At 40.4% G+C, this 17,160-nt stretch overlaps 1 protein-coding gene across 3 annotated transcripts in view; it reads left to right on the top strand.

Moving 5' to 3' along the window:
• Nucleotides 1-460: 460 nt before the first annotated feature.
• LMLN (leishmanolysin like peptidase) overlaps nt 461-17,160 on the top strand; it is a 21,457-nt gene continuing 4,757 nt past the window's right edge. The window contains exons 1-17 of one of the 3 annotated variants that reach the window (XM_074873650.1): nt 461-641; nt 982-1,079; nt 1,182-1,212; nt 1,711-1,793; nt 2,258-2,375; nt 3,205-3,383; nt 4,030-4,135; nt 4,387-4,481; nt 5,086-5,203; nt 6,449-6,556; nt 8,240-8,316; nt 8,931-9,041; nt 11,569-11,701; nt 12,299-12,458; nt 13,226-13,356; nt 14,094-14,304; nt 15,660-15,974. In XM_074873650.1, coding sequence (XP_074729751.1) covers nt 480-641; nt 982-1,079; nt 1,182-1,212; nt 1,711-1,793; nt 2,258-2,375; nt 3,205-3,383; nt 4,030-4,135; nt 4,387-4,481; nt 5,086-5,203; nt 6,449-6,556; nt 8,240-8,316; nt 8,931-9,041; nt 11,569-11,701; nt 12,299-12,458; nt 13,226-13,356; nt 14,094-14,304; nt 15,660-15,754 — 2,016 coding nt within the window. In that variant the 5' untranslated portion in view covers nt 461-479 and the 3' untranslated portion in view covers nt 15,755-15,974. Of the gene's footprint in view, nt 642-981; nt 1,080-1,181; nt 1,213-1,710; nt 1,794-2,257; nt 2,376-3,204; nt 3,384-4,029; nt 4,136-4,386; nt 4,482-5,085; nt 5,204-6,448; nt 6,557-8,239; nt 8,317-8,930; nt 9,042-11,568; nt 11,702-12,298; nt 12,459-13,225; nt 13,357-13,730; nt 14,074-14,093; nt 14,305-15,659; nt 15,975-17,160 lie in introns of those variants that run through there. The other 2 variants (XM_074873652.1, XM_074873651.1) reach the window with 2 other exon arrangements.

The following is a 17,160-nucleotide window of genomic DNA, read 5'->3' as shown; positions in this document are numbered from 1 at the left end:
GTGATGCACTGCACTGCACGGGCCTGCCAGACTGCACCCGCCTGCGCTGCCCTTACGTGGACCGCGCCGCGCAGCGCTACACTGTCCCACACCACCTGCACCGCCGGGCCTTGCTCTCCACAGCGCTGCGCTGCTCCCTCCCCGCCTGCATTCCATTGCCCGGCACTGCATGCACTGCACTGCACTGCCTTACCCCACACGCACCACACCAGTGCCCTGCAGTTGAGAAGGCTCAACTGCACAGCGCTGCATTGCCCCTGCCTGACGCTGCATCGCGCTGCCTGACCCTGCGGTGCGCGCCCTCCGCCACCTTTCCCTCACGTCCTCGCCCCCCGCCCCGCCCCTCGGTGAGCCGCATCCAATCAGGAGCGCCCGCCGCCTCCACCCCACCCTCTCCCGCCCTCCTCGCTCGCCTATTGGCGGGGGCTGCTACGACGGCGCTGCCTCTCCATGGCGACGCGGCAGAAGGGCAGTCCAAGATGGCTGCCGAGCCGGGCGGCGGGTGTCTCTGGCCTTACCGGTCGCTGTTCGCCGCTTTTCCCGCCGCGCTGTTGCTGCTGCTGGGCTGTGGCGGAGCCGCCGCTGCCCTTTCTCCCTTCTCTTCTTCGTCCTGTCTCCACCGCGTGCCCAGCGGCGGGGAGGTGAGGCCGCCGCGGGGGGTCCTCAGGCGGTGGCGGGCGTTGGGGGGCGAGGCGTCCTCTGTTTCCCGCTCCCGTTGTTGGGTTCGTCCCCTCACGGCTGCCCCGGGCCGAGCTGTGCGGGGTTCGGCCCCGTGGCCTCCCCGGGGTGCGGTCCGCGGCGTTGGTAACGGAGGCGGGCGGGGCGGCAGGGTGTGAGGAGGAGGGCGGGAAGGGGATTTGCTTACGAAGAGACAAAAAAGTGCTGTGGCGGATGAGAAGGAGTGAGGGGCCTGGGAGCACTCGTTGGTGTGGCTCTCCAGGCGAGCTGCCTAAGCCAGCGGCTTGTTCCTCTCCCTGCCAGGTTGTCTATCAAGTTCCTCTAAAGGAAAATCATGTCTTGAAGAGAAATGTGGATCAACAGCTAAGAATTAAGATTATATATGACAGAAGTGTTGAGGAGTGAGTATAATGTTGTGGCAACTTTTTTATTTTTCTCCATATCTGAGAACAGAAATCTCGTTAACTAAAGCTTGTTTGTTTTGTTTTGGTTTTAAAATATAGTTTGCTCCCTGAGAAAAGACACCTTATAAAGGTATGTCATATTTACTTTTTGTTCGTATGTATTTTATTACATGGCTGAAGTTACATTTAAGGCAAATTTAATTAAAAGCTCTGAATACCAGCACTTTCATATTCTCTAGTCTGGGCAACCAAAGCTTTGTGTAAGGATTATGTCTCCATTCCAAATACTTCCAGTGTTCTGTTGAATGTTGTTTCACAGGTATTTACTATATCTCAAGGTGCAAAGGTTTCAGTGAGCAATATGTATGTAGTTTTTAAAGCCTCTTTGAAGCTGTACATTCAAATTAATACTGACTCCCTTCTCATTTTGTCATTCAAACAAAATATGGGAATACCGAAACAAAATGTTTCCTAAATATACTGATAACAATTGAACTGCTTAGGAAGTCTGGATTTTTGCTCTTCTGCTATACCACAACATCTAGCAAGTTTCATGTAACCTCGTAGTTAATGCTTTTGAGTTATGTCTGCACTGCCACTGGGTGACTTTTATTTTTGTTCTATTCAGAACAAACTTTTTCCACAAGCTATATCTTATTTGGAGAAGACATTTCAAGTGCGCAAATCCACGGGTACTATATTACTAAGCAGGTATGTAAAAGTTTATTGAAAATCACTTGCTATATTTGATATTTAACATTGCATTGTACAGCCTTTAAAATAGAATAAGAGTGTAAGAAATGCCCTTCTGAATCAGACCAGTGACCCACCTGACCTGGTGGTGGTAGCAAATGCTATTTAGGGAGCACACACAGATCTGCCAGCCTTCCATGATCAACATTTGTTGCATCGGAGATGTTAAAGGGTATGCATGCTGCCTGTTTCCTTTTATATGTGCCACCATTTATGAACCTGCTCCTAATCTCTCTTTGAACCCGTGGATACTCCACTGACGACTGGAAGCATTATGTCTTCCAGAGCAGGTTAAGTAACAATTCTCATGGTGGAAGTTACATTAAATCCTGTATTGCAGTGTTGTTGGGTGATGTAAAACTATTCTACAGCTTGTTTTTAGTAATAAACCAGTGCTGACTGTCTCTTGTGTTTGATTGAAGGCAGTGTGTGACAAACCAATATTTAAGGAGGAAAGCTGACCCTCACAGATACTGCCGAGGAGCCTGCGCAGACTATACAAGATGTGGGCCAGTTGTAGTTCCTGAGAAACACCTCCAGGTAAGCCAAGCCATCCGAGTGCTTCTTAACCTTTGAAATATTGTTGTTTGTGGAAATTAGTAAAAAAGTTAGTATCACTATCTGCACATAAGTGACTGCAGGAGATCACTAAGTTTGAGTGACAGAATAGAACGATTTGAGTTAGTGGGAGTTTCTTTAGTTTATGCTGTTGAACCAAAAGTCAAGTAAAACTCTACTGTTCTCTAAGCCTGTGCTATAACGAACTGTGAAGAGAGGATGAATTTCAAAGCTTGTTAAATTCCTATAATACCTTCATTATTCACCTTGGTCAATGAGTCAGATTTTCACATAATGTTTTCATTTTTTGAAGACCTTATTTGAAAACGTTATTCAGCAAGGTGCAGAAAATGCTTCTAACTTGTGTTTTTGCATGAATTTTTGATTCAACTACAGTATGTGATCAGTAGATTTCTTTCTTTCTCTTAGCTTGAAGTTTCAACCACAGTATTAAAAATTCAATTGCTACTTATGTATGTTATTTCTGTAAGCCAAAATTTTTTTTAATGTGTAGGAAATAAAACATTCTAATTTTGGGATATCTAGCTTGGCAGGCCCTTTTTTTTTTTTTTTCAAAAGCTGCCACCTTCCTGGTGTCTAGCAAATCAATAGAGCTAGTCATTTGGAAGCTATTCCTTGGCTCTGTTTTTTTTTTTTTACTGTCTTCTATGAATACTCCTTATGGGAGTTTTCTCATCTGTCACTGTCTTGCAATGGGATTTATTCTTGGCTTCAAGACAAAGAATTTTGTCATGCAAAATTTCTGTTATAGCTAATGTATTTTAATTGTTCCATTTGAACATTGTCAAAGCAATGCAGGGTGTGCAATGAGAACGAATGGCACTGCGGACCCACTGGTGTACCTGACCAAGAAGGGGTTCGAGATGCTGATTTTGTACTCTACGTTAGTGCTCTCACTACTGAAAGGTGTGGCCATGAAAATATCATTGCCTATGCAGCCTACTGCCAACTGGAAGCTGAAATGGACAGGTAAGTATTCCTTTTGTTACAAACTCTTTGTTTTAATTAACCTTTCAAATTTTTTAATTGTTTAGATGCAGACTGTGTTTGCCTGTGTTACTTAATAGAGGAAAGTAGAAGTCATTATTGAAATAAACAAGCACTATAGTTATGTAAAACCACAAAACAGTCAAATAGTGCTTAACTTGCAAAGCTGGGACATTTAAGTCAAAGCTAATCCTCCACTATTATTGCCTAAACATTATCTCAAGATCCTGTTTCTGTTGAAGTCATGCTCTCACAAAGTTAAAGGAGAATGCAAATGTGCCCTAATTATGTGGCTCTTTTTTCTAGTTCAGTTGTAGTCATTGTAACAGGGGCTTTGTACCTCTGTAGTCTCTTACCTAAAATTCAGATCTCTTACATTGTTGTCGCTAACACCTGTGCAGAATACTGAATTTAGAGATTGATCCTGTCCCGTCCCTCCCCTTTTCAACAGTAAACTAGTCACTGTGTTGTTAACAGACTATTTATAAATGACTGGGGAAGTTGTTTAGAAGGACTTATTTTTACATTAGTCTTCATTTTCTTTTAAATCTTCTGCCTCTTCAAGTGAACATGATTTGAATTTGCTAGTATTTTGCTGGTAACAATTTAATTTTAAACTGTCTTCCAGGCCAATAGCAGGATATGCTAACTTGTGTCCAAATATGATTTCAACGCAAGCTCAGGAATTTGTTGGCATGTTGTCTACAGTGAAACATGAGATCATCCATGCACTGGTAAGGGTTGATGTTATAAAATGCATTTCTGTGAAATTTGTGCCTGCTTCCTCACATGCCTCCAGCTTGTTGCAAGAGAACAATGTTTGGTGGAGGAAAGTTCTTGCTTTGCCTCCTTCAGATTGTGCCTTAATTGCCTTGAAGTGTAGTACTTCCAGTGTATCTGCCGTGGGTGTGGTAATTCTTTCATGGCATTTGACTTTGTGAATGTCTTACCAAAGATTTCTGTGTGCTTGTTTTTTAACTTGAAGGGTTTCTCTGCTGGACTGTTTGCATTTTATCGTGATGATGATGGAAAACCTTTGACAACAAGATATGCAGATGGACTCCCTCCTTTTAATGAAAGGTATTTTATTTGTTTGGACCTCTTGCTATTCCCATTGAAAGATGTTTTCACGTTGCCTTTTTGGGATGTATTCTTGCCTGTTGGAAATCCAACTTGATTCCATTATTGGAATGCTTTGCCTTTGTTATGTTCAAACATTGGTGTGTGGTTTTTAGTCTTTCTTTACACTGGCATTAAGCACTTACATTATACACATATATTACAAACTAAGGCAAGACTTCATTTATCAGGAGGCTTGAAGTTAAGCATTAAAATTACCTATGCTTCAATTTCAGTGCTTGCTGAACACCTTACTAAACCGAGCCTTGTATTTTCTGTAGTCTGTCTAATGTCAGTGCAGTTCACTTTTAAGACATCTGCATAACTATAAACATTGAATAATATATATCTTTTTAATAATCTTACTTTGGCTTATTAAACCAGAGTTGTGTATATAATGAATGCATATCTTACAAAGAAGAAATGTTGCATGATAAATTTAAACTTCAGAAAGCATGAGGAATTATAGAGATTATTCATGGTTCTGTTTTTTTACAGAGATAAATCTTTGCACAGTAGCATGTATTTGTGGGCAAGATTTGTAACCAAAACATTCTTCTTACAGTCTAGGTTTGTATCAGTGGAGCAGTAAAGTTGTTCATAAAGCAGTGAGGTTATGGGACGTACGTGGTGGCAAAATGCTGCACCATGCTGTTTATCTTCTGATAACACCTCGTGTAGTTGTAAGTGTGGATTAACTTAAACTTTTAAACTTTGTATGCCAAGGATACCACCATGTTCTCGAGTCATAAATATTTTTTATTCTTTAAGAAGTAATAACCTAACATTGAATACTCTTTTCCTGGAAGTGTGGCCCTAAGACAATATGATTACGGCTATAATTAGTTGAGAGGGTGTATCCAAAGTAAAGCGGAAAATAGTTGACAGACAGTATGAAATAAATTGACATAGTAAGAGACAATGAAGGGACTGGCAAGTAATTTATAAAAGGTTAGGCAAAACTGCTGTTGAATAGATTCCTTTAGAGGTTTTCCTACAAACGTAGACACCTAGTATTTCTGTTGCCTTAACAGATAGTGTCACTGCTTTTCTCATTTATACATTCATCCTATTTTCTACTTTTCTCTTTAAAAGCATTGTTTTAATATTTTTCTAATTTTATTGGTTACAAAATAATGCAGTTAACACTTTGTCATGTTTAAAAAGAAATTCCTCAAGTATTCTTGGAAGTCTTTCTTGCTTCCCACACGTCTGACTCTCCCCCCCGCCCCCAAACAGAACATATGCTTAAGTGTAATAAATTGGTATTGGAAATAAGTTACAGTGTTAATCATACTTGGCTGCAAATAATGTTTTTGTTTGCTCTATATACTGTGTTAGATTTAAAACAAACTTGGTTTAATTACCCCTGTTTTGAAAATTGGCCCTGCTGTTCAGAGCATTAAAGGTGCTCCTGGGTAGTGCCACCCTGGCAAAGGCTGGGCTCCTGACTGTGAGACCACAGCATTGTTCTGATGCCTCTTAAGATTTTTAAATATTTTGCGTAAAACGCTTCCCCGTGCAAAACTAGTTGACACGTACAGCTTCCTAACACAGAAGTGGTTTTTCTCTGAAACGTTTCACAGAAGCAGGGTTGTAGTGTTCCTACATTGTTTGGAGTTTTTGTTGTGTTTTTTTTAATATGGTCTTTAGCGTGTGCATGCTATTCTCGGCTAATTCTGTTGATGTTTTATTCTTGTAAACTTCCATTGTTTATTTCCAGGAGATAAGTAGACAGATTGTTAGGCTTGGTGTTCAGGTACTTGCTGGCTTAGCCTCTTGGTAGAAGTGTTTTACATTCGGAGGAAAACAAGATGGTAAAAAAAGAAATGCTGAAATACTTTTAAAAGATAATTCTAGAACATTAGGACCGCTTATGGGTATCTGCTCAACGTTTTGAGAGTTGCGTTGAAATGTTTTCTTTCTAGGAAGAAGCTCGAAAACATTTTAATTGTCCAATTCTAGAGGGAATGGAGCTTGAAAATCAAGGTGGCATGGGTACTGAGCTCAATCACTGGGAGAAGAGACTGTTGGAGGTTAGTGCTGATGTTAGGAATGGAGGGGTATGTGGGAATGTCTGCTCCCCCCCGCCTTTATTTTTAGGTACCTACTGGAGCCTTGAAAATGCAGGTGTATCAAACCTCACTGAAATATATAACAAACAGTACTAAACTACAAGTACTTAAATGTCCAATTTCTAGATAAATCTATCTTTTTACCTTATTGCTAAGTCTCAGAGTATGAGTTTTGAGATGATAAACTGATTACTAAAAGTAAATGTCTCTTACTTTTGTCTGCCACTTACCCTTTAGAGATGGTATGCTCCCTTTTTAGGGGAAAGAGGGTATTCCTTTGAGTCAATTCAACTCCTGTTACCCTCTGCCTCTTAAACATCAAATATTTGATCATTCTGTCTATTCATCATCTTGACTTCATCTTTATTCATGTGCCCTGGGATTAGCTTTTGTCATCTCTACTCCAGAATAGAATAGAACCTCATCTGATCAAGGAAATGCTTATTTCCCTCCTGACACTTAAGCTTATTTTTATTTATAACTTAGCGTTCCGTAATATTTTTGGCAGATACACTTTCTAGTTACTCTTGTATGCAATGTGGTAAACAAGAAGGGAAATGCTTTGGGGCAGACCTTTTTGTGGAAGTAATCTTGAAAAATACATATTCTTGAGACTGGAATTGTTAGCTTTTCCAGCTTTTCAGTAACCTTTGGTGTGGAACAGTAGCTTAAAACCAAGTGGGAAGACTGCCACTAGAATGAGGATAATTGTAAGGATTGGATAGGATTAACAAAAAACAGATTATTACTGGTCTCCTTTCCACTTTTCCAGAGAGAGTTTGTATCTGGAAGGTAACCCATGTAGTTTGGTTTTGGTCTTGATCCAACTCATGAAGTATTATAGAGATAGCAAATTTGGTGCTAAAGTTTGCTGGTGGTAACTCCGCCTAATGACCGTAGTAGAGAGGGAAGGCTGAAAAACTACATGTTTTGAAGAAATAATAGAAATGAGATGAAGTTCAGCAATAGAAATCCCAGAGTTGTGTAATTAAGAGTGAGTCTTGCTGTAAGCCTGAAGTTTTTCAGGTGGAAATGACTGATCAGGAAGAAGACATAGGTGTTACAATTGCCAGTTATAAGATGATTAGAACGTTCCAGTTGCTCTTTTGAGGATGGTGTGAACTTGCTTATTTGCAAACGAGATGGGAAATTCTACTGCCACACTAATAAAGTTTCCTTTGGAGTGCTGTGTTCCTTTAGTCATGTGCCCTGTGCACCTTGCTCCTGAAAAGGACTACTAGAAATTCTAGGAAAACTAAAAATCAGTCTTGCACAAGAAAAATTAGATGAGCTTGGCCTTCATCTTGCCAAAAAGAGACAAAAGATGTGGTGCGATTGCTGCTGATAAATACACTAGAAGAAGGAAGAGTTTTATTTTACCTAAAGAAAAATGACTGCACATTAGTCATGAATAAGGTTTGGCTGGAATTTGGAATGAGATTTCTGACTTCTAGAATTCTGAAGCATTGTAGGGTGGAGTGGGGAAGGGAGTTGCACTTCTGATTCATTTTATGAAAGGGGGTTTGATTGGGTTTTAATTGTCAATAGTAAGACGGGACTGGAAACAAAATGCTTTTTCATAGGAAGCATTTTCTTACAATAATGATTTTCAGTGGTTTGCTAATAGTAACTGATAACTTTCAGAATGAAGCGATGACTGGATCCCATACACAGAATCGAGTCTTTTCCAGGATCACCTTAGCATTAATGGAAGACACAGGGTAAGAATTAATAACAATGGGGTTTTTTTGGTTCATGTTTGGTTTTCATTGTACTTGATTTTAGTTGGAATTGATGCACTTGTGCTTACCCATCTGCAACGCAGTAGATAATCAGCATAAATAGCATTACATTAGACAAGGAGTTATATCTAGCATGTTAATTTTTTCATGTATTCAGAAGTCCATCCATTCTTAATCTAGCCTTAAAAAAAATTCATTGCAATGCATAGTACTACTTGTAGTGTCTGTTTACTTTTTTCTTAATCTAAGTCTTCTCTCAGTTGCATACAGTACATATTGATTATTTTTCAGCTGTTCTTGCAGACAGAGCATAAATTATCTGAAATTTCATCTTTCTGTATATGCGTTGTTCCTTTGCAGATTATGATGCATTGCTGTGGAACAAATAAGCAATAAAATTTTCTTTTAGTTCATCATGACTTGAAAAATAGTGAAATTGGAATATATTGTTATAGGCAGAAAGGAATGCAGTTTCCCTTTTTCTTCATTTGAAAACCTTAAGGCATAGTATGAAGTTCTTTGAAGTGCTGTTTTATTAATCAGAACGGTAATTTTTGAAGTAACAATATTCTCATTTCAAAATACCTTTATAGCTGGTATAAAGCAAATTACAGCATGGCAGAGAAATTAGATTGGGGACGCAATAAAGGCTGTGACTTTGTAATGAAGAGCTGCAAATTCTGGATCGACCAAAAGAGACAAAAGTAAGAATATGGTCTTTTTTTAAAAAAATAAAGAGGAATCCCTCATGCTTGTTTACATTTGTCCTTCAAATGCAACTCGGTAAAAAGAAGTAGAGGTAGATAGATCAACAAAGAATGCTGTCCTATGTACCTTCAGAATGTACACAGGAAGCAGCACACCAAATGTATTCATGAAGTGGTTTGGGTTGGAAGAAACCTTAAAGATCATCTAGTTCCACACCCCCTGCCATGGGCAGGGACACCTTCCACTAGCCCAGGTTGCTCAAAGCCCCGTCCAACCTGGCCTTGAACCCTTCCAGGGAGGGGGCAGGCACAGCTTCTCTGGGCAACCTGTGCCAGTGCCTCACCACCCTCACAGCAAAGAATTTCCTCCTTATATCTAATCTAAATCTCCCCTCTTTCAGTTTAAAACTGTTACCCTTCTTCCTATCCCTACACTCCCTGATAGAGTCCTTCCCCATCTTTCCTGTAGCCCCTTGAAATACTGGAAGGCTACTATTAGGTCTCCCCGGAGTCTTCTCTTCTCTAGGCTGAACAACCCCCAACTCTCTCAGCCTGTCCTCACAGGGGAGGTGCTCCAGCCCCCTGATCATCTTTGTGGCCTCCTCTGGACCTGCTCGAGCAGGTCCATGTCCTTCTGATGTTGCTGCCCCCAGAGCTGGACACAGCACTGCAGGTGGGGTCTCATGAGAGCAGAGTAGAGGGGGAGAATCCCCTCCCTCGACCTGCTGGCCACACTTCTCTTGATGCAGTCCAGGGTACAGTTGTCTTTCTAGGCTGTGAGTACACTTTGCTGGCTCATAGTCAGTTTTCCATCTGTTGATACCCCCAAGTCCTCCTCCACAGGGCTGCTCTCAATCCACTCATGGCCCAGCCTGTATTTGTGCTTGGGATTGCCCTGACCCATGTGCAGAACTTTGCACTTGGCCTTGTTGAACTTCATGAGATTTGCACTCAAGTTAGAGTGCAAATTAAGACTCGTATATTAAGAGCAGAAGCATCCCACCCAATAAATACTTAACATACTAAATACTAAACATCTTAGGATGCAGAATGCATTTACACTATAAGAGGGCTATGCTTTAGAGAGGAGGGACTTAATCTAGAAGTGTTTGCTTTCTTATTTTGTCCCTTTTAATTGGAAATGCAGCCTGTGTCATTTTGCATTACTGGATTGTACTTAAAGCAACAGAAGGAGATGGTAGGCATCTTCAGAGCCTTCCTTGTGTGTTCATACAATACTCATATATTTCTAGGACACAGCTGTATAGTGGGCCTGTTTTGCTTGTGTTTTTTCTTTAAAGTTTACAAAGCAAGTCATTAAAACTAAATAGGTGAGTGCATTGTAACTTTATTGGCTGGTGTTGTGGTTTAAGACCAGAGAGCAACTGAACACCATTCAGCTGCTTGCTCACTTCTTCCTCTTCAGCGATGGGAAGGATAAAATAAAACAAAGGGCTTAGGAATTGAGACAAGGAGAGGGAGGGATGACTTGCCCATTATAGTCATGGGCAAAAGACAGACTTTTGGGGAAGAAAACATCAGTTTAATTTGAACACCACCACTAATTTACCAATCAAACAGAGTAGGACAGTGAGAAATACAACCACATCTTTAAAACACCTTCCTGCTACCCCTCCCTTCTTCCTGGGTTTAACTTTACTCCCACTTTCTCTACCTCCTACCCTCCAGCAGCACAGCGGGGCAGGGATGGGAGTTGCAGTCAGTTCCTCACCTGTCGTTTCTGCTCCTCCTTCCTCCTCAGGGGGAGGACTCCTCACACTCCTCCCCTGCTCCAGCGTGGGGTCCCTCTCATGGGAGACAGTCTTCCACAAACTTCTCCCATGTGAGTCTTTCCCATGGGCTGCAGCTCTTCATGAACTGCTCCAATGAGTCCCTTCTATGGGCTGCAGTCCTTCTGGCAACAGACTGTTCCAGCGTGGGCTGCCCACGGGCTCACAGCCTCCTTCAGGCATCCACCTGCTCTGGCGTGGGGTCCTCCCCGGGCTGCAGGTGGGCATCTGGTCCACTATTGACCTCCACAGGCCCCAGGAGAATCTCTGCTCCAGCACACCTCCCCCTCTTCCTCCTTTCTTCCTCTGATCTTGGTGTTTGCATAGGTATTCCCCTCACTACCCCCTTCCCCCAGGTTCCCCATCTTAGTTATCACTGAGGTGCAGCCACCCTCACTAATTGGCTTGGCCTTGGCCAGAGGCAGGTCTGACTTGTTGCCAGGGGAGCTTCAAGAAGCTTCTCACAGGACCCACTTCTGTAGTCCCTCTCCTGCTACCGACACCCTGCCACACACAAACCCAACACAGCTGACTTGATATTCTTTAAATTAGAAAGTTCATAATCAGACAAATAACAATAATTAGCCTCCAGAGAAGAAATCGGTGCTTCTTTGTGTGATTGACTGAGTGTGGGGGGAGAGTGAGAACAGACAGTCTTGACAGACCGCTTAGTTAAATTATGAAAAGCAGTTAAAGTGATCTAATGTGATTTTTTGTTTGTTTGTTTTTTTGAGGAGGCAATTAATCAGTCCATACTGTGACACTTTGAGGAGTAATCCCTTGCAGTTAACCTGCAGGCAGGACCAAAGAGCAGTAGCAGTGTGCAACTTGCAGAAGTTTCCAAAGCAGTTACCTCAGGAATATCAGGTATAATGGATCTTACTTTACCAAATAACCAAGTGTTTTCATTCTTGTGCTTTGCATCCAGGTGATTATATTTGTTTCATTTTTTTCTTCTGAACTAGTAGATAAGAGTAGATATTGTCAAAGATGTCTACTTAGTTTATTATAAGGAGTCTGGAGGCTGAAAAAAAGCCTTGTGATCTTAATAAAACTTGGCTATCTAACCAAATATCAGATGGAAACATAGCTGTATAACAGAAATCCCCCAGAATGTTTTGTCTGAGGTATTTTTTCAGCCAGACTGCTGCCTTGTGTCACTGCACACTAAGCAATTTGTTCTGTTTCATCCCAGAGAATGCTACAATTGCAAAGGGGGGGCAGGGGAAGGGGTGGGGAGCGATGTATGCAAATGTGAATCTCTCTATATTATTTATTCTTAAGTATTCTTAAATACTTTATTTATTCTTAAATACTTCTGGCTCATCTGGTTCATGGGTATTGTAAGTTGCTGTTAATAGCATTCCTGAGTAGTAATAGCAGCTGTAGTGATTGGTTCTATTTAAAAACTGGTTGTACGCTTGTCTCTGCGCAAACTGTTTCATGACCTATTTTGTTTTGCAGTATTTTGACAATCTTAATGGAGTACCAGCAGAAGAATTGCCTTATTATGGTGGCTCAGTAGAAATTGCTGACTATTGTCCCTTTAGTCAAGAATTCAGTTGGCATTTAAGTGGTGAATTTCAACGCAGCTCAGACTGTAGAATAATTGAAAACCAACCAGGTCAGTTTTCAGGACTTCAGTGTGGTGTTTAAGAGATGACATTTGTTAATCTGGAATGGGCTTGCTGTGCATCCAAACTAATTGGATGTGAAATTGGTTTTACACTGCTGGCTGTGTAAAAGCTGGGCTGGGGTTCGAAGCCCAGCGCAACTACCTTGTACACCTAGGAACACACGTCTAATACAAGAATTGCATAAGCATTGAACAGAAATTAACCCCAAATGATCCAAATATAAGATAAAGGGTGGGGGTGAGGGTTAGTTGGTTGTTTTTTGAGTCTTTGAAAAATAATTGCTCTTTCCACCTTTGTAGATTTTTTTTTTTTTTTTTTGTTCAAGGCAAGGAGCTTTGCAAATTACCAGAACATGGGCTCATCTCCTAGAGTAGTGCCTGAACTTTCAATGTTGCAGAGCTCCAGAATGCTGTAGGATATTGCCTGTCTGCACACTTGTCTCAAAAACAAATGAATAAACACCTTCTGCCCTCAAGCCAGCAATCCAGGTGGTGCTACCTGGAGGCAAATATATCCACATAGTTCTGATGGAAAGTGCTTGCCTTTTTTTTTTTTTTTCCAAATCTTTGGGTTTTTTCCACTTTATATTCAAGACAGTATAATTCCCAAACTGATAATGATTAATGGTCTGAACAATTCTAAAAGTAAACCTTGAATTCTATGTGAAGACATTGACTAATTATAGCATATTAAGTTGATGTGGACATTCTGTTCCCCTAGTAAGTTGCAATTCAGTATATTCTTTCTACCTTAGATCCTACCAAAAACTATGGTGCAGAGAAATACGGACCAAACTCTGTATGTCTTATTCAGAAATCTGCTTTTGTCATGGAACAGTGCAGGAGGAAACTCAGTTACCCCGACTGGGGTAGTGGATGTTATCAAGTAAGTATGTGTTGGATTTTTATTTTTATTTTTTTGAAATAACACTAAAGGGAAAAGTCAGGCATAAAATGTAGGCTATGACTGTTAGAACTTTGCACCTGGATGCTGTACATGATCTTCTCTGCCTTAAACCACTAGATTACATGACATGCTTTGAAAATAAACATCTTCCAACCACAAGTCTGTAGTTTAGATCACGCGTCAAGTTAAGTGTGTGACCGCTGGGATGGCTTGCATGTTACTTCCAGTCTTGCTATGGACTTCATCTGTCTTACCTCTGTGACACTTTCTTCAGGGCAAAGTAGGAATACTTATATTGGAATCTTCTGTTGTTGAAGCTTAATGTTAATTAGTCGCTCTGTTTTTTTTCAAAGGTGGAAAAGCACTGTGCACGCATCACTTATTTCTCCTTATCCTCCTCATCAGGACTACCTCACTAAAGGTGTCACTTTCAACAACAGCACAACTCTAAAGAAGTAGTTGTTAGCAGAAGCTGAATTTTGCTTGTTCTCAGTTGATTATCTGCATAATTGCACAAAAAGAGTACAGTCAGTGCTTTAAAGCATTCTTGAACAAAACAGTTGCTCTGAGTGCATTAAAATACTTGCAGTTAATCTGTGCTCTAATACTAGGTGTTTACTGAATGTAGTATTTACTTGTTGAAAGAGCCTCCAAATCCCAAAATATATTTCTGATAAATCATAACACAGACTTGACTTTCATCCTTTTATTTTAAGGTTTCTTGTTCTCCACAAGGGCTGCATGTTTGGGTCAAGGACACTGTGTACCTGTGCAGCCGCTCAGGTCAGGTATTAACTGTGAGCATTCAGATGAATGGCTGGATACATGTTGGGAATCTGATTTGCCCAGCTTGTTCAGACTTCTGTGACTTCTGTCCCCCTGAGCGGGATCCTCCAGCTTCTAACTTAACAAGAGCTGCGCCGATCGGTAGGTTGCCTTATTTGCTGAAGTGAAACTTAATATTAAATGCCTGAAGACTCTGAAGGTTTGTGTCAGCTCTGACTGTCAGGGTACTACAGAAAAGGAGAGCCATGGCCTGGTTGTTCTAAGATCCTAGGTGTAGGAGTTACAGAAGGATAGCAGATGTGCCCTGCTTTTGCTGTGCAGTTGTGCAGAGTAGTGGCTAACATAGGAGAAATGTGTCTGAAACATAACTACTTCATGTCATGTCTCCTTCTGGTAATTGTCCCAGAAATCTAGCCTCAGCCTAGCAACTTACCAGAAAATTTGATCTGTGTTTTGAAGACCAGATCATTATTACAACATTCAAAATTATCTCCTGGGTGGAAAGTGAGTTCTCACTTGTATAACTTCCTATTGACAATGTTAGTGCTGTAATCTAGAACATGAAAGATAGGTGTTGGTTTGCTTTTTGAGGGAGGAAAATTCAGTGACTACCAGTTAACATTCTGTCAAGAACAGATGGCTTTCTAAAAAGCCAGTTGATGAAAGGGAATGGTCTTTACAGTCTTTACAGTATTTTGCACTAGTGGCTTATTTTTAATCCTTTAACCAATTCTTGAATTGTTGGTGCTGTCTCTACTGCAGTTTTCAAGGAAAAAATAAACCTGTTTAGTTTACCTGCATTTTAGAATGAGAAACTAACCTAGGAGATTGACATCTCCTAGCATCTATTTGAATTCATTCTTGGTGTTTCTTATATACATATAACCTTTTCATGGGTTATATGTGTATATATTCATATATATGTATATAAAAAGGTTTTTATCTGTGCGAGTTTACATTTGTGTCCATCGTTTTCTTAAGCCTCATGGCTGTATGATTACCTACCATATGGGCAAACTCCCTGATTCATGTATTAGGTTTTTCCCCCTCCATTTCTTTCTTCCCCCTGCCCCCGCTTCGGCTTGGTGTTTTGTGGCTTGGATTTTCATATGACTTACAGCCATACAGATCAAAACTATTAATAAAAGTCTTTTGAGAGTCTATGGTTTTGAGAGTCTATGACTTCTCTCCAGGCATGTCATAGGGAACTTCCTGCTCTTGCAATACCAATAAATTTATTCTCATTTGTCCTCCTAATTGTTATTGGTGAAGGAATGCAGGAATTTATTTAATTGTAAAGGGAATAATCATGTTATTTGGTTGGTTTGAATTCCTTGAAATAGCCTTGGAATAGTCTTGAAAGCTAGAATAAATCGGTGCAGATTACTGCAAATATATTTTTGCTCTTTGGTAATTTTTAGCGTTCTTTTTGTTATTTTGTCTTCTCTTTAGTTATAAAATTTATAAGCTTTATGGTGTTTTGTTTTTTATTTTAGACTTATGCTCCTGCTCGTCTAGCCTGGTTGTAACCCTTTGGCTATTGATGGCTAACTTAATTCCCCTGCTAACAGGATTATTTCTCTGCGCATAGAGTTAAGCACGGGGCAGGAAGATGTTCCAAGATGATATACCATCATGTTGCACTCATATTGCACTCCATATTGTGGAGCATGGAGTTTTTTGTCTCTGCAGGCAGCTGTCTTCTGCTGAACCTCATCTCTTCTGGCAAGTATCGGTGCAGACAGTAGTCAGGGAGGTACTGCCAAAAACAGCCAGAGTTTGAGAGGAGGAAAATTTACCTTGTCATCTTAGTAAGTGCCAGTATTTTCCTGAATTGCAACCTTTGATTTTTGACACAGTAACAAGATCCACTAAGCCAGCTGTGTTAGACTACCTGGCAACTTGGTCAAGATTTGAAATGAAAACTCTTCTGTAATACAACTGAGGGTTGTTTTTTTTGTTATGTCCTCTGTGTGACTGGTAGCAAAGCATCCTCAAACTGGAAATATACCTCAGTGGTTTAGTCAAAAGCCATGTAAAAATCAGTTGTCATCACTGCTAATAACCCAGGCCTGAACAGGTGTGGGAATTTGTTTTGTCAATTCTTACAATTTATGGGCGGAAGAAGTAATTTAGTGAGATAGACCAGTGGTTGGCAGTTGTCTCCACAATTGGATTCTTCAGCTTTGAGTCTTCTCAGAATTCATACTACTTTGCAGTAAAGTGGCTGATTCTTGGGGTTTACTTAAACCTTCCTACATGCACAAAGTGAAATTTCAGACCGGTAACCAAGATAACTGTCTAGAAATCCCATTCTCATTTAGCATGTGCCACTGAAATTTAATATGTCAAATGTTTGTATATTCTCAGAGTTATTTGCTAGGCAAATGCATTTTAGTACTGACACCCAGTCTGTACAATTGGGATAGGATTTCTGATTATTTTTAATTTTGTTGGTTTGTTTCTTAAATAATGACATTATTATTTTTTAAATAGTATGAACATAAATGCAGCTGCTCTCACTTTTCGTTGAAGGACAAGCCAGTAGCAATGGCAGCTATAATCTTACAGGACCGTATTGACTTCTCTAGACCAAAAACTATATCGAATGTGTAAAGAAAAGTCTAATCTGTCTTTGTTTCTTTTTTTTTTTTCCCTTCCACTTTTTCTTGGACTTATAAATACTATGGATTATTTGAGTATTTGTAATAAGTTGAGAATCAGACATTTTGAACCACACAAGGGCACACCTTGGTACAAAATTAATCACTTGATGGACAAAAATGTATAAGAGGAAGGACCTGAGCAAAATCTGTCTAGCTAAGGACAGCTGCTCTATAGGACACTTGTAAGGATGTTTTTAGTTGTTTCTGACTCTATAATGCATTACAAATAATCCTGTTTGGAGTAAAAGAAACTCTTACATGGTCCAATCCGTTGTCTGTCCTGTTAGCATAGTTTTTGTTCTTGGAAGAGTGTTAAGCTTGAGGGAGCAGA

Source organism: Strix uralensis, chromosome 6, assembly GCF_047716275.1.
Source record: "Strix uralensis isolate ZFMK-TIS-50842 chromosome 6, bStrUra1, whole genome shotgun sequence".
NCBI classification, from domain to species: Eukaryota; Metazoa; Chordata; class Aves; order Strigiformes; family Strigidae; genus Strix; species Strix uralensis.
This window is presented reverse-complemented; position numbering and strand designations above follow the sequence as displayed.